The following is a 24971-nucleotide window of genomic DNA, read 5'->3' as shown; positions in this document are numbered from 1 at the left end:
ATTGTAGATATTAACATCAACTTTCTACAGGTCCAAGAATCATCTTAATCCCATTTGCATTGTCAAGTTTATTCGTGTTTTATCGAACCTGTAAAAATAGTAAAAACTTATAATTACACAACAACTTATATTTTATACAATTTATTATAAAATATATAATATTTAAACATTTAATAAAACAAAAACTATATATTTATATAATAAAACATTTAATTAATATACAATATTTTATCTTTATCACAATTAAATATCCACAATAAGCCAATTGGTTTGTTAAATGTTAACAATTATTATGATAAACTGTTATCGTTTCTTGATGATGTTGTGGAATAGGGATTTATTTCATTAGCTTCGCGAAGGATGTTAGTTTCTGCTACAAGTGAAGGTGAACTTATTGATTTACTGCAAGGATTTAGTCATGAACCAGATTCATTCTTATCTCAACTTAATTGGCCAACATCCAAGAGTAAGAAAAGAAAATTCATGTGATGCTAAACTTGTGATTCAACGGTATGTTTTAATGTTTTTCTTTAAGGTATGAATAATTTCTTCTTCTCTTCTTAGTTTTTTTTATTATATAAAAATAAAAATATGTAGTAATAATAATAATACTTTTTAGTTCAATGTCGAGTAAAGTGTCAGTAAAATGCACCTGAGACGCATTAGTTAATAATTATCGGAAAATCACAATACACTAGATTTTAATATTCATTATATTCAAATTACAGATTACAAGAAAAATTAGTTTTTCATATGTACCAATTTATATATATATATATATATATATATATATATATATATATATATATATATATATATATATATAGATATATATATATATATTTTTGACAATTAATATAAAATGTATAATAGATGTGGTTATTTATTTATATATACATATTTATATTTTTGTGTGTTTTCAAATAAAATAATTTCTAAAATTTTTATGAGAATATAGTTAAAAGATATGGTTTGTATGGTTGTTAACATGTATAATTGAAAGAAATCTTGTTGTAAAAGTATAATATATACTCACACATCTTTTGTGAGTAAGTGTTGAGAATGAGAAAACAATTAATAAACTTTTATTGATTATTGAAAAATGGTTAATTACAAGAATATAAATCCCTTAAAAAAAATATTTATTGAAAAAAAAAAAAGAAAAAAAAATAAGTAAATAAATAACGGACTGCAAAGTACTTCATTCATTGTAATTTTTTCTTGATTTGATTGATTTACTATCAATATATTCTAAAAACATCAATCAAATGTGTTAAAAAAAAAAAAAAAACAAACAAACAAACAAAAAGATTTGTTTGTGCTAGATAAGTTTCAAAGGTAGTCGGATGTATCCGTTATATAAATGTTTATATATATATACATAGATATTTATGGTAAAATGTTTGAATAAAATTTTTTATGTTATTGTAAAACTTTGCAGTCACGTTATTGAGAAAAAAAATAATAAATAGAAAGAAAAAAAAGAAAAGAAAAAAAAGGGGGATTTTATTCCTTGTAAATTTTCCTATTTTGTTTTCAGTATTAGTTTTCTAATCGTCTGCTTTAATACTTAGCCTTTTTCGATGAGAGTTAATATTCATTCCAACTCCATGAGTGAAAACTATCTATTCATTAAATATTTTGACCTGAAAGAATATATGGAGTTGAGGCTTTTACAATAATATTCTTGATATTATACAAGTTATGGTGGGTGGTGTGAATTATCATTTTGACTATATTACCATAAAAAAAATTTAGAAATTGAAAAAAATATATATATATATATTTTTATATATATATATATATATATATTTTGTTAGTTTATATATTATGTGAAAATAAAAATAATAATAAAAGCACATCTAATTATATATTATTATATTAAATGAAAAAGTCTATATATATATATATATATATATATATATATATATAAATGGGTATATTATTTTGTTTTTAAAATGAATATGTTTGTATATTTGAATATATAAAAGGAATAAAGAATCTAGGTTGTGACTTTCCGATAAATTTTATTACTAAGGGACTAGTAATAAGATAGTGTGGGGGTGTGATGAAACTTAAAATTAATAATTTATTATATGTTAAAAACTCGTAAATGGGTATATTATTTTGTTTTTAAAATGAATATGTTTGTATATTTGAATATATAAAAGGAATAAAGAATCTAGGTTGTGACTTTCCGATAAATTTTATTACTAAGGGACTAGTAATAAGATAGTGTGGGGGTGTGATGAAACTTAAAATTAATAATTTATTATATGTTAAAAACTCGTATTTAAATTTTATGTTTCATTAAAATTATAAAATTAAGTTATTTTATTATTGTTTGTTTATATTTAAATGTTTTACTAAATATGTTTTATTTTCAGGTTTTCTACGTGTTGGTAAAATAATGATAACTCAAGCTAGAAAATTCAAATGGAGATGATTCAAATATGTTTGGAATCCTTGAGAAATTATCTACAACTTTGCAGAAGACATGATTGCCTAAAAAGTTCATTAAGATAATCAAATTGTACAAATACTAAAAGGAGGACAAATATATTTTTACTATGACCAGCATATAGTAAAAAATTCATAACTATTTTAATATTTATCCAAATGAGGTGAATCAAGTTGCCAAATTCATCTACAGAAAATTCTCCACATTTTCGTCGTTTTGAGCAGAGTCAAATTCGGTGATTAAAGTCGTGAAACAAGACATTGAAAGAAGGGACATGGAATTGGAGTTGGAGGAGACAAAGACTACTATTACAACTACATAGCATTAATAAAATTTTTGACCCTTTTTCCCATTTGGCCTATAAATAGAGGCCTTGTGCTAGCTTGAGAATCATTCTATCTCATTATAAAATATAGTGTGAGTGTGTATCAAAGTTCTAAGTTCCAATATATTTTCTTTCATGTTCTCAACTATGAGTGATATTTTAGTGTTGATCAAAAGTAAACTTATGGCAAGCTAAATCTATTATGTTAAGGTGAAGAGGATGCATTATTGGTGAAGTAAGATTGTTTATATTTTGTATATTCTTTCTTTATTTCTTTTCATTTAGCTAACTTATTTTTATTGTAGGTATAAAAATGAATTATTTGTTGTTATCAATTTACATCAAATGCTTGATACCATTAAAGTGGTTATCTTGATTTGTTGTTTAATTTTGATACAATAAATATTTCATCACTTATTATTATATATATAGATATATATATATATATATTTATATAATAATATCATAATATTTCATTTAGACGATAGCGTGGCTCTGCCGGTTGTTTTAAATGAAATATTATGATTTAATACTAACATCTAACAATCTAACATTTACTTTATCGCAACTAACTTTTATTTTTCGCATCTAACTTTTATTTTCTCGCAACTAACTTTTACTTTTCCGCAACTAACATTTACTTTATCGCAATTAACTTATTAAATCAATATATTTCATTTAGGCAATAGCGTGGCTCTGCCGGTTGTTCTAAATGAAATATAATGATTTAATCTAACACTTACTTTTTGCAATTATTTATATAGTTATAATTATAATCATAGGTACCATATATAAAATATCGGTTAATTCGGTATTTTCTATAGTGGGAACTATTTTATATTATGTATGTGTTTAATTTTCTTGGAACCATTATTTATGGTGGTTTTTTTTTTTTGTTTTACTTTTAGTTAAACAATATTATATAAACCAAGAATAAATCCTCAAGCCTTGACAAAATTTATAATTTGTAAACTTCATTATTGCATTTGGTAATCTATAAATTAATAAATTTAAACTCAAAATAACCTCTCTGTGGATCGATCTCGTACTTACGAAATATATTACTTGCAGACAACTTACACTTGGGTGAATTATTATTTAAGTAGTAGCAGGAACACATTGTGTACTCCGGCCAGATTCGCGGAAGAGCAATATGTTAAGCTAACATCCAAACCTTGTCAAGAATCTCAAATGGTCCAATGAATCTCGGACTGAGCTTTCCTTTCTTTCCGAACCGCATAACACCTTTCATAGGTGCTATCTTCACAAAGACATGGTCGCCAACGGCAAACTCTACATCTCTCCTCCTCTGGTCCGCATAACTCTTATGTCGACTCTGAGTAGTCCTCATCCTATCACGTCTGTTGAATACTACATCGGCAGTCTGTTGAATAATCTTCGGACCCAACTCTGATCTCTCCCCTACTTCATCCCAATGAACAGAAGATCTACACTTACGGCCATACAGTGCTTCATACGGAGCCATACCTATAGACGACTGGAAACTGTTGTTATAGGTGAACTCCACTAATGGCAAGTTCGACTCCCAACTCCCTGAGAAATCAATAACGCAAGCACGGAGAAGATCCTACAAAATCTGAATAACTCGCTCTGACTGCCCATCTGTCTGAGGGTGGAAAGCTGTGCTAAACAACAACTTTGTACCCACTGCTGAATGCAAACTCTTCCAAAATACGGAAGTGAATCTACGGTCTCTGTCAGACACGATCGAAACTGGGATACCATGAAGTCTGACTATCTCGCGGATTTACAACTCTGCATACTGAATTATGGTGAAAGTTGTCTTGATAGGCAAGAAGTTCGCTGACTTGGTAAGACGATCAACAATCACCCAGATAGCATTTGATCCCCTGAATGACTTCGGCAACCCGGTCACGAAGTCCATGGTAACATTCTCCCACTTCCACTCGGGAATAGGAAGAGGCTTGAGCAAACCTGCCGGTCTCTGATACTCCGCCTTCACTAACTGACAAGTCAGACACTCGGATACAAAACGTCTGATATCCTTCTTCATTCCGGGCCACCAATACAATAACTGCATGTCTCTGTACATCTTCGTACTCCCTGGATGAATAGAGTACGGCGACATATGGGCCTCTGATAGAATATCTGCTCGGAGAGAATCACTGGTAGGAACCCATATCCTGTCTCGATATCTCACTATACCGTCGCGCACTGTATACAAGACACTGCCCTTGGCCTCATCTCTTTGCTTCCACTTTGCCAACTGCTCATCTGCTGACTGAGCACTGCGAATACGGTCAATAAGGGAAGACTGGATCGTCAAAGTAGATAGACGAGGAACTCTACCTTGAGGATATGACTCTAGATCAAACTTCTGCATCCAAGCTGACGAGGTCTCTGAATCGTCAAATGAGCCATCACTGCGACCTTCCTGCTCAAAGCATCTGCAACTACATTAGCTTTACCCGGGTGGTAGCTAATATTACAGTCATAATCCTTCACAAGCTCCAACCAGCGCCTCTGACGCATATTCAGCTCCTTCTGCGTAAAGAAATACTTGAGGCTCTTATCGTCGGTGAAGATCTGGCACTTATCTCCGTACAAATAATGCCTCCAAATCTTCAAGGAAAAAACTACGGCTGCCAACTTCATATCATGGGTAGGGTAATTCTTCTCCTAGGTCTTCAACTGATGAGAATCATATGCTATCACATTCCCGTGCTGCATCAATACTGCGCCTAAACCGAGCTTCGAAGCATCCGGTATACAGAACAAAATCTCCGGGCCCTGACATGGCCAAAACTGGTGCTGAGATAAGAGCTTGCTTCAAAGTATCGAAGCTCTTTTGGCACTCATCGCTCCACACAAATTTAATATTCTTCTTTGTCAATGATGTGAGTGGGACTGCGATAGAGGAAAATCCCTGAATAAACTTCCGATAATATCCTGCTAGGCCAAGGAAACTACGGATCTCTGATGCATTCTGCGGCACAACCCAATCCCTGACTGCTGCGACTTTTGCTGGGCCTACCTCAATACCACTGCTAGAAACAATGTGGCCTAAGAACGCCACATTCTCTAACCAGAATTCGCACTTACTGAACTTTGCGAATAACATGTTCTTCTGCAATGTCTGCAACACTGTGGTCAGATGTCTGCTGTGATCCTCTTGATTCTTGGAGTATACGAGAAAGTCGTCTATGAATACTACCACAAACTGATCAAGATACGGCTGAAATACGCGATTCAAAAGATCTATGAAGATCGCTGGCACATTCGTCAAACCGAACGGCATCACAAGGAACTCGAAGTGGCCATAACGAGTCTTGAAAGCTGTCTTGGAAACATCGGCATCTTTCACCTTCGACTGGTGATAACCGGAACGCAGATCAATCTCGGAGAATACTGAGGCGCCCTGCAACTGGTCAAATAAATCTTCAATCCTCGGAAGTGGGTATTTATTCTTCACTATAACCCTGTTCAACTCCCGGTAATCAATACAGAGCCTCATAGAACCATCATTCTTCTTCACAAATAGGACTGGCGCGCCCCATGGTGAAAAACTCGGGCAGATGAACTCCTTGTCAAGAAGTTCTTGAATCTGCTTCTTAAGTTCTGCCATCTCTGTGGTGCTAAACGGTATTGTGCTTTTGAGATTGGAACTGTACTTGGCATAAGCTCAATGGAAAACTCTACCTCTCTCTCGGTGGCATACCAGAGACGTCCTCAGGAAAAATGTCTATGAAGTCTCTAACAATCGGAACATCTGAAGTTGACTGACTGGGTGCCTCGGGACCGATATAAAAGTTGCCAAAAACGCCCGACACCCTCTATGAATGAGCTTCCTAGCATGGAAATAAGGTATAATTCGCAGTAAGGAAACTACCTGTCTGGCTTGAATAAGAACTGCTCCATCCCAGGTGGTCGGACTAGAACAGATCTCCGCTGGAAGTCTATCAACACTCTGTTCCGTAATAGCCAGTACATCCCCAGTATGATGTCAAACTTTTGCATCGGCAACACGATCAGATCCGCATAAACGAGGTTGCCATGGAGCTCAAGATCTATGTCTCGGATCACATTGGCAGCTGCCATCTCCTCACCAGAAGGCAATACTACTGAATAGGCTACATCTAGCCCAACGGTCTTGACCTTAAGGAAATTAGCAAAGACCTCCGAAATAAATGAGTAAGTAGCCACTGAATCTATCAAGGCTTTCATAGCGGAACCAGATATAAAAATTCTCCTTGAAAGGTTGGAACATCAAGCTGAACCCAATAATCACAAGAACTAACCTATAGACATGCAAAGGCCAGAGTTCTTCTAAACTAAATTCTTGAAAATAATACTGATTAGAGCATGCAATCCTATCATCGATTCTAAGTTCAAAATCTTAACCAAAACATTAAATCCCAAATATAAACTTAAAGCTTAAAGGTACCTATCATAAGCATGGTTTCCGGGTTCGTCTCCGTAGCATGGAGAGCAAACACTCTGCCTTGGGTAGGCAGATTTCTCTGAGGGCACTGCGGCAGCAAGTGGTCTGGACTACCACACTTGTAACACTTCCCTGAGCCATACATACACGCTCCAGCATTGTGACGTGTGCACTTGGGACGGACTGGATGCTCAAAAGTCTTCGGGGCTCGGCGTCCCCGCCGCTGCTGCTGAGCTCTGTGTCTAGGCGGGCCGTGAAAAGGCCTCTTATTCTGATGCTGCTGCTGAGGAGGAGGATGGCGGTGTGGTACTGGGACTGGTCGCTTACCCTGGCGATCCCTCTCAATGTCAATCTGATCTTGCTCTGCAGCAAGAGCTCTGGAAACCGCAACTTCAAAGCTAGTAGGGCTTGCCACCCTAACATCACGATGCAAGATCGGCCGTAAACCATCCAGAAAGTGCCTCAGCTTGGCACTGGCATCATTCGCAATCAGGGGCACAAAATGGCAGCCCCTCTCAAACTTACGGATGAACTTCGTAACAGTACTATCTCCCTACCTCAGGGTCATGAACTCCCTGGTCAATCTAGAGCGCACTTCGTCAGTAAAATATTTGGAGTAAAATAACTCCGTGAAGCGCGTCCAGCACAGAGTAGCCAAGTTCAAAGCTACTGATGCTCCTTCTCACCATAAGCGGGCATCTCCTCCAAACAGGTATGTCGCACAACGAACTCGGTCTGCGCCCCCAAGCTCCATGAACTCGAAGATAACCTCGAGGGACTTAATCCAGTCCTCGGCAATCATGGGATCTGTCGTCCTTGAAAACTCCTTCGACCTCATCTTCATGAAGCGCTCATAAGTAGCCTCGGGCCTTGTCAGCCTGGCTGTCACAGCGTTGTTCCCCGAAAACTGTGCGAAGAACTGAGTCATCCCAGCTAACATCTGGGCATTCATGTCCGGTGGAGGTGGAGGTGGTAAATTTCTCTCCTGCCTCTTATTCTCCTCGTCCTCCTGGCGAGGCTCATCATCTCTCGCACGCTCGAGAATGAGTCTAGGAGGAATACTGTTCCATACATAACCCATACGTAACCAATATGCATAATTCCATAATTTATTTTAAATTTAAATAAATACTGAACAATTAAAATCTGGATGTAAAATATTTCACAAGAACATGCAGTTAACATAATTCATGCTTTAAATAAAACGAGTAAATGTAAAACATACAGACCGAAGACGTGACTTCGTGAGCTTCTTGTGATCAGTAGTAGTACAACCCTTTACAAGAACATAGGCTCTGATACCAGCTGTAAAGGCCCCAAATTCGTACATGAAAATTTGCGGAAAATTTTAAAATTTTCTCTTTAACTAATTAAAATGCCTCTTTAAATAAATAAACTGATGAAAATATTCAATGTTTAAAATATTCGAAAAAGCAGCAGAAGTAATTATTGTTTGCAAAATAGCAATTTAAAATAATCCAACAAAGGATAAAATGTTTGAGCATAAAAAAATGGTAAATGCTGAAAATGAGGTCCTCAAGTTCCACTACTGCCGACCCAAGATGGCTCACTGGTTCTCGCCCTATATCCCGACCTCATCATTACCTACAAAATCAAGTCTAGTGACTCTAAAGACTCAGCATGCATATATCGTGAATAACGAGTAATAATAATAAAATTTCATGCAACGTAAAAATATCGTGAGGCTGGCATAACGTAAAAATATCATGTCGTGAGTAATTATAATACGTGCATAACTGAACTGGAAATCATAAGTGAAACGTTTGCTCAATCGAGCCCTGTCATAAAATAACATGTCATAAATTTTCTGTTGAGATTATGTTCTACGCAAGTGGCCCCTGAACTGAACTGGATCGCCTGATCAAACTAAACCACAGTATACTGGGCGGTAGAGATCATCACAGCCCTTGGACTGGATATCCATACCTATAAATGAACTGAACTGAACCGGTAAGTGACCACCGGGTGAAGTAATAATCCCATGATAATGAAGTGGCCACAAGCAATATCGCATAAATATAAAAAATGAATATTTTATATTTTTGCACGTAATATAATTAAATAACATAATTAAATATCCTGTATTAGTTTTACCAAATGGTTTGGATCGTTCCCAAACTCCCTGTGACTTAAATCTAACATGAAAAATATGCAAATGATTTACTTGCCCAAACTTTGTAATTGACTCCAAAAACGAGACAATTACGCCCAATGGCTTGGTATTTAATCATGACTCCGTGCCAACACGAACCAACACTGAACCATCGTTTAGTCATGATTAAAATACACTTAAAATTATGAAATAATGCTCCTAACATTTTAGTACTTCGAAATTTGGTGAATGGAGGCCAAAAACATGAAACGCTCTTTCGAGAGTCACTTTGGCACATTGCACCGTAAATTCTCGTACGGCCTCTAAACTTGACGAAATCACAAATGGACAAAAATATGACCTTCCTAACTTAATGGGGTACTGTCCAGTCCAAGGGCATAGGCTAAAAGCCAACCAAGAACTCGAAACACACCTCTGAACCGAAGCACAACTTGCTGTCACAAAAATATAGCAGCGGCGCTTGCATTTCTTTGCGTTGTTTGCGAGGCTAATGGCCATTGGGGCTTGAACCACTGACCAGAACCTCTTCAAAACATCCTAAGGGTTGGCTTGGGCCATGGCTAATTGCCCTAGGCCAGTCACAATCCAAACCACAACCGAAACAAGCCAAGTGATTCCACCCGAGAGCACACCTTCATGCGTGGGGTGCTGCGATTGTTCGGCTGTCATGGACCATTCCAGTGACCATTTGATTGACCATGGCATGATCTAAACATCATGAGGTATTGTGTGAACCGTGGATAAGGGATAGAAGCGAACCAAGATCCACACAACACCCTTGAACCGAAACCAAACTCACACACACGAAAATCAGAAACCGAAACCGATGGGGGCTGTTCTTGCTTGTTTTTAAAAACTGATAGGACCATGAACGAAGCCATGAAAGGCCGACTTGGTCATGTCCTAGACAGGACAAGGAGATGTTCTAACCATGGCTATAGCCCCTAGGGCAGCCAATATCAGAAACATCACCCTTGACAGCAAACTGAAAAATTCGAGACTCATTGTGACACTAGGGGAGAGTTGATGTCATTTCCGATTTCCAGCATTCATGGATCTTGAGCTAATGGACTAACATGGTCTTGACACACCCTAGTACGTGTCTAGGTGCAGCCTTGGGAGCCTAGGGTCGAGCCAACCACCTGAAACCATCAAAACAGCCGAAACCGTTAGGAGCACAAGGAACCCGAAAATTCTGCGCACAATTTTTCGAAAATGATTTGAATAAATTTCGGTTTTCCTTCTTGATTCATGCACATATGATGTTTTAAAATAATAATATGACTTGATTGAGGAGTAAATAAAAATATAAACATGCCTTGGTTTGTTTTGAACGAAAAACAAACGAAAACAACGACGCGGCGCGGCGGAGACGAAGTTGCTTCTCTTGTTTTCTTTCTTGTTTTTCTTTCTTATTTTTTTACCCTAGCCTCTCACGATTTTCAGTGCTGAAGGATGCTGAAGTTTCGAAATTAATGAGGGGGAGGAAGTCTAGGAAATGAATGAGAAGTTTGCTAATTAAATGGAGTTGGAAAGGCAAGGTAGAAATCTTTCTATTCTAGTTGTTTGCTAGATAGGAAAAGATAAAACATACTATGGGATTTGATGGAGTGAATGGCCGAAATTATCATGCCAAAACAAGGTAGAAAAAATTGCTTAATTAATAGTTTTTGTTGATTAAAAGGTGGGGGATTTATCTCCCAAAAGTGGATAAGGAAAGAATCAAGAGAAATGAGTTGTCAAACTTAATATCAAATCTTTTGAAGGGGCTGAAAATATGCTAGATAAATGGGGATGAAATATTGCTTAATTATTAATTAGTGGAGATTAATATTGTGGGAATTATTTTACCAAGGAAAGGATAAGAAAGGGATCAATAATGGAGAGTTGACAAATTAATTAAATCTCTCAAGGGTAGTGGCTGAATTTTCATGCTTATTAAAATGGGGTGAAATATTGCTTAAATCATTAATTATTGTTGATTAAAAATGTGGGGATTATCTACCAAGAATGGATATGGAATGGATTCAAAAATGGTGAGTTGCCAACTTATTTAATCCAAATCCTTCAGGTGGCCGAAATTCTACAAAATAAATGGTGGGAAAATTTTTTAATTATTAAATTTTATCTCCTTAAAGTTTTAAACACTAATTATGTATTTTAGTGAATTAATAAATTAGTCTAGGATAGGCATTATCTTGCATGCATAGCCAAATTCTTAAATTAAATTACCAACATGCTAAACTACAATTCTTTAAATACAATAAGCCGAGATTAACTTATCTCAATTGGTCACATATTTTTAATTTAGGCTTCTAATTAAATCCTAGGACATAAAAGAATTATTTACTACTTATCTCAAATAAATTAAATGATTCCTTAAACTTTCTTTTTCATTAAATTAACTTATTATTTATCTTAAGTAAACTCTAGAAATGTTTTCTTAATATTAAATTTATCTCAATATTCCAACTCCAATCCGGCCTTACTTATTTAACTGAAAAGGTAACAATTAAACTACTGCATAAAATAATTAAGTTTAAAGAAAAGAATTTAAATACTCATGCAATAAAAATCATTTTAATTTAAATACTAGAAATTAAGCATGACATATACGTAGTCCAATTTACGGGTTCTACACACCTCTACAAAGATTTGAAGAAAAAAGACAAGGCTGATTATTTTTTCTTTGTGGATCCCGGTAATATACCTACATGCCCGATTGGCACAGATGGCCGTGACTTATCACAACATATTGCTGACCAGTTGGAAGCAGTGTGTAGAGATAGCATCTGCCTCATCCCATACAACACTGGGTAAGAATTTAGTTATTTATAGATTTCTACTTCATGATAGTCAATGCTGTAATTTTATTTTTTCAGGTACCATTGGATCTTGACAATCGTCAACGAAGATAAGAATATGATATATTTATTGGATTCTACGTCTAACAGGAACCGAGATGATACATGGAAAATTATTGTGACAAAGTAAGTAGTAGCTTATGTTGATTTTGAATACATTAACTTATAAATATGCAAAAAACTAACTTCTTACTTTTTAAAATGTAGTGGGGTGAAGATGTACAATGCCTCGAAGGGTATTTGTAAAGGGCCAGGTTTTAAATTATTGACGGTATGTATCGTACTTATTTATGAATACATGAATTGGTAATGGTTATTAATTAGATTGTGATTGTTGCATTAACTTTTCAATTCCATTATAGGGTAATCTGAAACAAAGTGGTTCGGTTGAATGTGGATATTGTGTCATGAGGTACATGAAAGAGATACTCGATTGCGATGATCCACGGTTGGAGAAGATGGTGAGTTTCTTCTTGGGATAAATTTGTTGATTGATTGAGATGAATTGTTGCCATTAAGATATATTTTATTGTTGAGATAATGTGTTGACATTGGGATATATTTTATTGTTGATATAATTGCTTGAGATGAATTGTTGTCATTGTGATATATTTTATATTAGTGATAAAAAAAAGAAATTTTTTTCCTGATTTTCATATCTTCTGTGTTGTAATCTTAAGCTTTTGTGTTTATTCTGTTTATTGCTGATATATGTTTTGGTTAAAATACTTTCTTTTAATTTGTTTTATTTGGTGAGTTGTTGGTTTTATCAAGAAATTTGAAGCCCGGAAATCATATACGGGAGTATTATTCTGGATTGTAAGTGTTGTCTTTTTTTCAAGATTCTTGTATCATTTCCAAGTGGCACAAATTCTATCTGTTCTTACTTTTAAGTAGATTTTGCTTCTTGAAACAAGAAGTTGGGTTGCTTCAGATTTTGTTGGAGTTTAAGGTGATCTGGTTTTGTCTTTTCCTGTTTTTTTGGTCTATATCTGTCCTCACGCAAATGTAAATGCAACTAACCATCTTGAAGATGTAGGTTCAAGAACCAATATTACACCCAATTTTCTTTTTCAAATTTCAGTTTGCAGGATGCATCAAGAACCAATATTACACTCAATCTCAATATGACGAGGTCAGAAGTGAATGGAATGAAATTGTTTACTCCTATGTAGGTGCTTAAATGGATGGTGTATGTTGGGATAAATATTTTGTTTGTCATTGTGGATTTTTGGATATACTTTTGGTTTTGTGGATACATTTTTGGGTTATTTGTGGATTGATGAATATGTAATTGTGGATTCGTGGATATTCATCATTTTTAGATGGATAATTTATGAATTTAATTATATTAGTGTATTAAGTCATATATTGCGAATTCTTTTTTTAACAATTACTGCATCAAAATAAAAAATAATGAAGTGTAACAGGTAAATTACTTTGTTGTTATTTGCAAATTGTGAACTAACATAATATTAAAGACTTCGTCAATAAGAAATCATACGAAGTGATAGAATTAATTTACTTCAACATTGTTCTGTAAAAACGAAGTTGTTTTGCGCAATTACTTCACCAAAATACAAATTATTGAAGTCTTTCGAACCACTTACTTTGTCACTAAATGTAAATTGTGAAGTAACATAATACTTCAACAAATAGGATAAATGCTGAAGTTATAGATTATATTTACTTCAACAAATAGGATAAATTGTGAAGTTGTTTGTGTCTATTACCTCACCAAAATACATAACTACGAATTCTTTCAGATGAATTACTTCGTCACTCAATATAAATTGTGAAGTAAAATATTATAAACTACTTCGCTAAATAATAATTAAGATGAAGTTATATAGAATATATTACTTCATTACTTACAATAATCGATGAAGTAAAATACATTTCTTACTTCGGCACCGGTCCAATTCTGAATCGGTTTTCCTTCGAAAACCGGGCAAAGACTTTAGTATTTCCAATCATACAACTTCGGTTATTATGCGATGTAAAAGGTACATCTATTACTTCACGTCCATATACTTCGGAAATTAACTACCTTTTTACTTCATTGAATACGCGAAGTAAAAATCGATTTTTCTACTAGTGTACCAACCGGCACGTTCAACCAGAAAAAAATAGGTTTGGGCTTGATGTTTTCGGGTTTGGGTCTGATTGGCTTGGACCCAATAGCTGGCCCGAAAAAAATGATCGGGTTGGGTACTCGAGTTGACCCGGAAATTTGAATTATTTTAAAAATATAATTAATAATATTGCCTACATTTTTATATATTGTACGTCTGAAAAAAATGTCTTAAAAATATTTATTGTATATTTATATCATAAATTTTCATAATTCAATATTTATGTTGAACATTTTTTATTTTGTAAACAATTATTTATTTGATTTAGTAAATATATTTTATTTTTCTACAAGTAAACTTTCAAATTTAAATAATATATAAAAGGGAGATTTTGTTATTATGTGTTTAAAATATTGTTTTTAAAAAAATTCAAAATCAGGTTAATCAGGTTGATCCGGATTTGGGTTGAACAATTTTTGAATAGTACTATTGCTCAACCCAAAAATTGCTCAACCCGACCCAACCCACCCGAATTGACACCCTTAATCGAGAGTCACATAATTTTCGAGCCATGTATACCAAGCCAAAAAAATCGAAATTCGAACACAATATTTACAAGAAGAATGGCATATGGTTGGTTATTCAAGCCACTTTTCATTCGAACTTAAACACCATTTCACCACCTTTAACACATGTGGTGTCAATTTCTTGCAGCCATGAAACAAGGCCACAAAATTCGAATTTTTGAACCATATTGGCTATTGCCCAAGAATTTCAGCCACATTAATGTTGGAATTGAAAAGCTTTGTAACAGTCATATTGATACTAATAGTTATTAAGCCAATTAAAATCCTTAAATTCGAGATTGATGGCAAACCCTTTCACCTCACCTACTTGTCATATAAATAGAGTTCCCGAGCAAGACAAAAATCACATCAAACAAGCTAGACAATCACTGAAAAATTTGAGGAGTTTTGAGCAAAAAAATTCGAGCACTAGCCTGTCAATTTAGATTATATTCAGCAACTTTTTTGTCCCAAAGTGGTGAGCAAAGTTATGACAAGTCCAAGCAAAGTTCTGTCCCAGTTTGAAGAAGTTTTTGTCCAACTTTCGAGCCAAGAAACTCAAGTATTCCAGTTTGTGGAACATAATTCTCTAAGTGGCTTAATGTTTTAAAATATTATGGATGTGTTTTAAATCGATCGATAATTATATTCTCGTTAAGTTGTCTTTGTTACAGTAGATGTCCTGCAAACCAACGGTTGAGTAGGGAATTTGTTGACTCAAGTGTAATAAACAATATTTATTTTAATATAATTTAATTTTTTAATGGTTTCATTTTACTTTATATGTATACCCATCCAATCAGCATAGATAATGTAATGTACCGTACATTTATACTAGTTTAAAATTTGCGAAAAAATAAAAATTTTCTTGGATATAATTTCGATTAAAATAAACTGTTCATCCAAAAATATTTGCCATAAAAAGATCACAAATAAAGTTTGCTAAAAATACTTTTTTAAACATCGTCAACATATCATGAACTCAGAGTATTTAAAACCATCATAAAGTTCTTAGAAACATAGGCGGTCCTCGGGTTTAGCATCCTGCGCCAACCGAGCCGGCTCATTGGTCCCACATCTCGTCTCCTCATATTCGTCCTCACATTCATCGATGAAGTCTAGTGAGTCTAAAGACTCAACATGTATAAACTGAAGATAACAAGTAATACGTAATAAAACCGCATACAACTTAAAATAGAGCTTATATAATTAACTTGAACATCCATACATAAACATAGACATGCCATCATAGTAAAATTTTTCATAAACATGCTTGAATCATACATACTTGAACATACATAAACTTCATCATTTTGCGTGGAGATATGTTTCAAAGCAAGTGACCCATACATAAATGCGCCTGATCAGACTAAACCACGGTACTGGGCTTGCAGGAAAAATCCACTACCCCATATATGAGATCCCCGGTCATACTTTACCAGGTGAATTGGTCCCTGGTCATGCTTTATCAATTTCCAATCTTGATCTAAACACGGTCATGTTTTACCGGGGTGGAGAGATCCTCGGCCACATTCACCGACTTCCAAACCCATTAATAATTGGTCACAAGACATTTTAGCATATCTCAAAAATAAAATATTTTCTCATTTTGCACATCGAACATACTTACGTGGTATTGTGGGATTCGTTGGATCACGCTTGGGGCCACTACTGCACATACTAATATAAGTTCAAGCACTTATCTTTCATAACTTAGACGTATTAATCATGCTCACACCCAAAAATGAAAACTTTCTTATGACGTTCTAAATTTCTCGGGACTCGACCTTGTTTAATCATCGTAATAAACCATGATATCGAACCCCAAAAAAATCCCTATATTTTCCCAAACATGGAAGACACGACCCCATGTACACATCCGGGTCGAGGTCCGTGTAGACTCGACAAACTTAACCGACGGAAATAACAAAGGCACAGACCGCGTGTCATGGACCGGCTCGGGGTCCATGTAGACTCTGTAATTTCACACTCCAAAGGAAACAAGGGCACGGACCCTGTGTCAGGGTCCGGCTTCGGGTCCGTGTAGACTCTGGAATTGTAAACCAGCGAGAATCACTACACTTATGGCTTAATCCTCCTAACTCGATCATACGGACCGTGAACCAACACCTCGAGATTCATCCTAGGATGCTATGACAATGATTCAAACTCCCATGACGCTCAAAACAACGACTCAAATCATACAAACGCAACTCAAACCGTGAACACGACATTTTGACCCCAAAATGTTTCCTACGACTTCTAATGCAATCAAGTGTCTATCGACACGAAACGAAGCAACAAAAATCATCCCAACATCATACTCACAATACTTAAATGCAGCAGCAATCACCCAATGGTTCCCAACGAAGCCTGGAAAAAATAACTTCAAGAACACGTCAAGAAAAATGCAGTTTGAGCAGTCCGACAAAAACGATCATAACTCCCTCGTTTCTTGTCCAAAATTTTCGAGTTTACTGTCAAATCGAATGTATCAAAAAGTACTACGTTTTATATATTGAACGTTTTTCCAGATAACTAGCTGATGTTTCTGAGAAATCAAAATGCCAGCATACACATTTTCAGATCTAAAAATTTGGATCCAAAAATCATTTCAAACGTTTTTGCTCAAACGTTTCACAACATAAATGAATTTTTACACATAATAAACATCACAACAGATAATATAACAAGATATATGCAAAAACAATATATGATACATCCCTTTTGATATTTATAGTTACCGAAACGACGACATCGAAGCGGGAAAAATGCAAGGGTTGATCCGGGACGAACGTGGCATGATTTTCTTGAAGAAAAGTGACGAAAAGTCGAGACACAAAGTACAAGAAGCCGATTCAAATTGCAATGGATACAATAAATGAGTCTCACTGTACAATCAGTTTTCTCGCCTATATAAAGAGAAGATCAGTGAAGACTCAAAAAGACAACAAGAAGAAGTTGAAGAAAAAAAAAATGATATACAAAACAAAAAGCTTCTTCAAGAGAGAGAAGAAAGGGCACGCACAATATCAGCTTTCAGAAGCAATCAGCTCACAGGGATACCAAAGATATATCAGCTTACAATAGAAGTCATTTTACCTCAGTGTGTGAGAACATCCTTGTTCAGATCTCACACAAACTCTCTGAACCACTCATATACCGTCTTGCACAAAGACGTTAAAGAACTTTATATAGTCTTTGACACATAGACATTAAAGAAGTGTTGGCTGGAAGGTGCTTCCTTCAGTCGTAGCTAGGAGTTCAGTTTAGGCAGTAATGTAAGTCCTAGCTGAGTGAGTTTGTACACAGAATTGTATAAAGTCTTCTAGTGGATACTACCCGAGACGGTAGAAGGGGTGACGTAGGAGCAATTGAAGTCTCCGAACATCCATAAACATATCTTGTGTATTTAATTGATTAACAGTTGTTTTTAAACTATTGGGATCAGTTGGAGTATTCGTCAGTTCAGTTGTCACCATAACTGAACTGATGAATGCAAAAACCAATCTACCCTTTTTGGTTATTTAGTTTACATGAGCTAAAATATTTTCTAATATAACAGTTTTCTTCACGAAGAATTACTTTGAATTTCTTCCGCCTGGTTTTTAACCAAACTCAATTTAATTTAACGGTGTTAATATTCTTAGAGCACGAGCTATTGTAGATCATTGGAGAATATAGTGTTTGAAATGCCTTCTAAGGCACTAGCACACTTGATCCTTCAACCTATTTCAGAAACTCGAAAGTAATATAACCAACAATCATACACAAATTTCTAGAAAAATTTTAACCATAACAAATTTGTAACTTTAAGTGTTAAGATCATGACTAAAAGTTATGCTACATCAAACTTCAGCTCCCAAAAATAAGTTAACTTACTGTCTAATCTTATAACTTAACTAATTGATCAATTTTATATTAAATTGTTATCACTCTAAATTCTTAATTTGCCTCTACATTATTCCACTAACTCTTAGATTTTTAAGTCCAATAATGATTCATCCTACAATGCCCTTGATTATCATTCCTTATAACATTATAACCTAGTTATTCAAGGTTCTAAATATCTTTTCAAGCCAAAATCAGCGAAAACTCCTATCATTCAAACCATTCAATTCTCACTTATTACTAAACTAGTCTCCAAATTTCTTAACAATTGCAAAAATAAATTCCTAATTTCCTCGAATACCTAACTTTGTCCATAATTTTGAAAATCCTACAATTATCCATAAGTTCTTGGCGTTCCTACTGTGGGGACCCGGACGCTAATCAAGTTCTTAATCATCATTGGGACTAATTAATCAATTATAAAACAGGGTCTAAAATTTTTTTTTAAAATGCGAAACGTAGTGAAATCAACTAACATACAGCTCAGTACAACAGAAAGTACAAGTCCTGTACTGTTTACAAATCAGTAAAACTAAGGTTCAACATCTAAATATCAAGTGTCAAAACCCTATATACATCCAAGTCCGAAGTCTCCACTCTATCACGATCTCTCCTCATCTCCTGGACCCTGAACCTGTCCCACCTGTTGTCATGTACACATACAAACAAGACAACAGCCGGACAACTCCGGTGAGAATAAATCCTAGTATAAATCAACGAAACATGCAATCATATAAATAAATATAAAGCATGTAATCAGGTAACAGATATATGTATCAAAATCTGAAACATAAACAATCATAGACTGTCGACAATGCTCATAACACTATCATTCAGACTAGACTCAATCCTAGTCTAGGGATCCCGGTTTCCAAATGTGGTGTTCCTATATCGAATTCCGTAATAGAAGGAACTCTGATCCTATTACTCGATATAACCAAATATGGTGTTCCTATATCGAATTCCGTAATAGAAGATTTCCAATTCTAATTACTCGATATAACCAACATCCAGTGTCCTGATCTAACCGTCATGGACTGTAGCTCTATCGCTAATATCCTATCTTGAGACATCGTGCAATGTGCCCGTGGCGATCCCGCCACTGTCAGGCACTTCCGTCCCAAGATGTCTAAAATATCCTGTGACATCGTGAAATGTGCCCGTGGCGATCCCGCCACTATCAGGCACTTCTGTCACAAGATTACTCGTCTGATACCCGCTATCTATAAATCAAGAAGACAAGTATATCAGTCCAATCAATGCAAATATCAATGCAATAAAGTAAAGTATGTGATTTAGAGAAACTCAAGTCTAAACCGACTCAAGTCGATCTCCCAGTACCACATTGACTTATACCTTTCTTTCGTCGGTTTCTGGCTCAGTCGAAGTCCTGAATTCACAGTCTGTCTGGCAATGACAATATCAATAATCTCATGTCAATATACCTTTCAAATCAATAACAATCTGATCAATCTGGATTTAATTCAAAATCAACGGCATAACGGTACAATTTCAATATTCCCGTCAATACAAAATCCTCAAATCACAGTTACAATCCATAACCTATATCCAATACAATCCGTAATCCAATCACAATTCAAATCTGTCTCGTATAAATCAATATACCCTAAAAATTCATAACAATTCCATAATCAGTCCATTTCTTAATCTGACTTCGATTCTATGATGTCTAATATGTCAAGAACAACATATATGAGTTCCATTAAATTCTGACAATATCATAATTCTAAACATGTCAAAACGTAGTAAAACTTACGTCCAGTTGTAGCCTACGTCGATAGGAACTCAATACCGAAGTCGGATTCAAAATCAAACGGACGGATTTCTCACAAAAGGCGTAAGGATTTTTCTTAAACTTCCCTCGACCCTTTTCTTGATTTCTTACGTTTAATTCTGAAGGAACGAATGGCTATCATATATATATATATATATATATATATATATATATATATATATATATACCATGCATGATTTCCAAAACGTGTCCATTCCTTCGCAAAACATGTCGCACCGCGGGTGAGCTACATTCTGGACCGCGGGTGCGCTCAGCATACTGATCCACATCCATTTTCCAGAAACTACGACCGCGGGTGCGGTCTTGTTTGCACCGCGGGTGCGGTCCTGCACCACGGGTGCGGTCTTGTTTCTCACCACGGGTGCGGTCTTGCTTCTAATAAAATTTCCTACCCTACTGGACATCGACCGCGGGTGCGGTCTAACCATGAGCGTGGGTGCGGTGTTGCTTCGGCAACACATTCTAAAATTCAAAATAAATGACCGCAGATTATCTTAAATCGTGTCTCCGTTTGCCCTTCAATAATCACGTTAAATTATAAGTCAATAATCCTTGATTAACAGTGATTAATTCTCGGGCATTACATTTCTCCCCCCCCTAAGATACGATTTCGTCCTCGAAATCACAGGTATCTCATTCGTATCAATAAGGAGTATATATATATATACAAAACTGTATAAGAAATTTACATCATTGGAACAATGCTGGGAACTCTTGTCTCATATCTGATTCAGTTTCCCAAGTGGCTTCTTCAACACCATGACGAGTCCATTGAACTTTCACAAGAGGAATCGTATTTGTTCTGAGCTCTTTTTCTTTACGATCGATAAACCGGATCGGTTTCTCGACATAACTCAATGTCTCATCCAGCTCGGTCTCGTCTGGTTGAATCACATGAGAATCATCAGGGAGATATTTCCGCAGCATCGATACATGAAAGACATCATGTATTCCAGATAATGAAGGCGGCAACGCCAGTCGATTTCCTATCTTTTCAAGAATCTCATAAGGACCAACATATCTTGGAGACAATTTCCCTTTCTTGCCAAATCTGACAACACCTCTGAAAGGAGAAATCTTCAGGAATACTCGGTTTCCTACTTCAAATACCAACGGTCTACGTCGAAGGTTGGCATATTTGGCTTGTCTATCCTGAGCTGCCTTCATTTTCTTTTGAATCAATTTCACTTTTTCAGTCATATCTCTGATCATGTCAGGTCCAGTCTCAGGAACTTCAGAGATATCATCCCAGTAAAGAGGGGATCTGCATTTCTTTCCGTACAACGCTTCGAATTGAGCCATCTCAATACTCGTTTGATAGCTGTTATTGTACGAAAATTCACAAAGAGGCAATGCATCTTGCCAATTAGTGCTAAAATCCAGCACTATAGCTCTCATCATATCTTCCAATGTCTGGATCGTACGCTCTGATTGTCTGTCAGTCTGTGGATGATATGCGGTACTTAAATGTAATTTTGTACCAAGAGCTTGTTGCAAACTCTGCCAGAAGTGCGAAGTGAACCGAGGATCACGGTCTGAAACAATCGACTTTGGCACTCCGTGCAGTCTAACCACTTCTCAAACATAAATATCGGCCATCTGGTCATATCTATAGGTCATTTTGTATGGAATAAAACATGCGGATTTGGTCAATCTGTCAATCACGACCCAAATCGCATCACAACCTCGGGAGGAACGTGGTAACTGTGTCACAAAATCCATGGAAATGTGATCCCATTTCCATTCAAGAATGGACAAACTCTGCAACAATCCTCCTGGTTTCTTTCTTTCAACTTTCACCTGTTGGCAATTCAGACACTTGGCTACAAATTTAGTCACGTCAGATTTCATTTGCTTCCACCAATATTGTGTCTTTAAATCGTTATACATTTTTCTGCCACCAGGATGAATGCTAAAACGACTGTTGTGTGCTTTTGACAGTATTCGCTGTCTCAAATCTGAAGCATTGGGCACAACAATACGATTATTCACATACAAAATACTATTCCGAACCTGATATTCCGATTGATGACCAGCTCTGACCATAGCAATCGAATTCTGTATATTCTGATCAACCTTTTGTGCCTCTTTGATTCTCACTATCAATTCTGGTTCAGCTCGAATCGCACGTAATCTCAGAGGCTGACAATCTGTTTCAAAAGCTAATCCAGACAAACAGCAGTCTTCTATCAAATTCGAAACACCTATCGTCGATAAGGATAGTGCACATACCTTTCGACTCCGCGCATCTGCTGCTGCATTGGATTTCCCTGGATAATATCTGATTTCACAATCAAAGTCTTTCAGTAAATCCAGCCATCTTCGCTGTCTCATATTCAACTCTGATTGGGAAAACAAATACTTTAAGCTCTTGTGATCAGAATATATCTCAAATTTCTCACCGTACAGATAATGTCGCCATATCTTTAATGCAAAGACAATGGCTGCCAATTAAAGATCATGAATTGGGTAACGAGTTTCATGGGGTTTCAATTGTCTTGAGGCATAAGCAATCACATGCCCCCGCTGAATCAAAACACAACCCAATCCTCGGTGAGATGCATCACAATAAACAACAAAGTCACCAGTACATGAAGGAATCGTTAACACAGGCGCAATGGTCAATCTCTTTTTCAATTCCAGAAAACTGGATTCACAGTCTTCTGACCAAACAAACGGAGCATTCTTCTAAGTTAACTGCGTAATCGGTTTGGCAATACTCGAAAAATCTTTAATGAATCGGCGATAATATCCTGCCAAACCCATAAAACTACGAATCTCAGGTACAGATGTCGGTCTTGGCCAAGAAATCACTGCCTCAACCTTACTGGGATCCACTGATATACCGTCTCCGGATATAATATGACCCAGAAATATCACCTGTTTCAACCAGAACTCGCATTTCGACAATTTAGCATACAGTTTCTCCGCCCTCAAAATTCTCAACACAGTCCTCAGATGATTAGCATGCTCAATCATATTCTTTGAATAAATCAATATATCATCAATGAATATGATAACAAAATCATTCAAATATTTCTGAAAGACGCGGTTCATCAATCCCATAAATACCGCCGGTGCATTCGTCAAACCAAATGGCACGACAATAAATTCATAGTGTCCATACATGGTTCTGAATGCTGTCTTGGAGATATCAGAGTCCCTGACTTTCAATTGATGGTATCCCGATCTCAGATCGATCTTGGAATATACAGATGAACCCTACAACTGATCAAACAAATCATCAATACGAGGCAATGGATATTTATTCTTTACCGTTGCCTTGTTCAGTTGCCGAAGTCGATACAAAGTCTCATTGACCCGTCTTTCTTCCTCACGAACAGTACTGGAGCACCCCAAGGAGATACACTCGGTCTGATATACCCCTTGGCCAGTAAATCCTCCAACTGTTCTTTTAGTTCTTTCAATTCGATCGGTGCCATCCTGTACGGAGCTCTAGAAATCGGAAATGTTCCTGGCATTAATTCGATGCTGAAGTCTATTTCTCGAATCGGAGGCAATCCAGGAATCTCATCTGGAAAGATATCAGCAAATTCACACACCACTGGCAAATCCGCCAATGATGGGCTCGATTTCAGTAAGTCAACTGAATATACCAGGAATCCATCCGCTCCCTTCTGCAATAATCGAGTCATATTCATTGCATATATCAAAGGAATTCTAGCACGAGAACCCTTACCATAAAATTTCCACTCCTCAGCCATTTCAGGTGTGAATCGAACAAACTTGTGGAAACAATCAACTATAGCTCGGTACTTGGTTAACATATCGATACCGATAATACAATCAAAATCAGATAAACCAAGCACAATACAGTCTAACTCAATCATATGCCCATCGTACTGCAGTATACACGATTTAACAGATTTTACTGATATCGAACCTGTTCCTAACGGAGACGTGACATACACTACTGCAGAAAATGACTCAATAGGCAAAGAATGCATCAACGCAAATCGCTCAGATATAAATGTATGAGATGCACCAGTATCAATCAGTACATATGCAGGATAACCAGAAATAAAACAGTTACCTGCCACAACATCATCAGGTGCATCCTGTCCCTGCTCCTCGGTCAAAGCAAAAACTCTGGCCTGCTGTCTCGGAGGCTGGCTCACTGTCTGGCCCTCTCCTGGCCTCTGCTGTGACTGAGTAGGCGGTGCTGGCTGAAAATTATGAACGGCAGATGGTCGTCTACTTGCCTGAGCCACTGATCCCGATGACTCAGCTGCCTGCGATCCCTGGGCACTCCTCTGGGGACACACTCGGGCAAAGTGTCCTTGCTGTCTACAAATACGACAGCTGCCAACCACTCCTCGGCACTGATCTGTGGAATGCCTCCCTCCACAAGTACCACAGTACGGTCCTGCATAACTCTGGCCCTGACCAGTCTGT

At 36.2% G+C, this 24971-nt stretch overlaps 1 protein-coding gene across 1 annotated transcript; it reads left to right on the top strand.

Moving 5' to 3' along the window:
- The first annotated feature begins 11331 nt into the window (after positions 1–11331).
- Positions 11332–13561, top strand: LOC140821462 (uncharacterized). Its single transcript, XM_073181965.1, has 6 exons — positions 11332–11379; positions 11948–12159; positions 12226–12333; positions 12415–12478; positions 12570–12668; positions 13292–13561. Exons 1-6 carry the CDS (start codon positions 11332–11334, stop codon positions 13388–13390), a joined length of 630 nt encoding a protein of 209 aa, XP_073038066.1. The 3' UTR covers positions 13391–13561.
- Positions 13562–24971: the final 11410 nt, after the last annotated feature.

Source organism: Primulina eburnea, unplaced genomic scaffold (genome assembly GCF_022965805.1).
Source record: "Primulina eburnea isolate SZY01 unplaced genomic scaffold, ASM2296580v1 ctg567_ERROPOS1600000+, whole genome shotgun sequence".
Lineage (NCBI taxonomy): Eukaryota > Viridiplantae > Streptophyta > Magnoliopsida > Lamiales > Gesneriaceae > Primulina > Primulina eburnea.
Note: the sequence above shows the minus strand (reverse complement) of the source record. Positions and strands in the feature narration are given on the sequence as shown.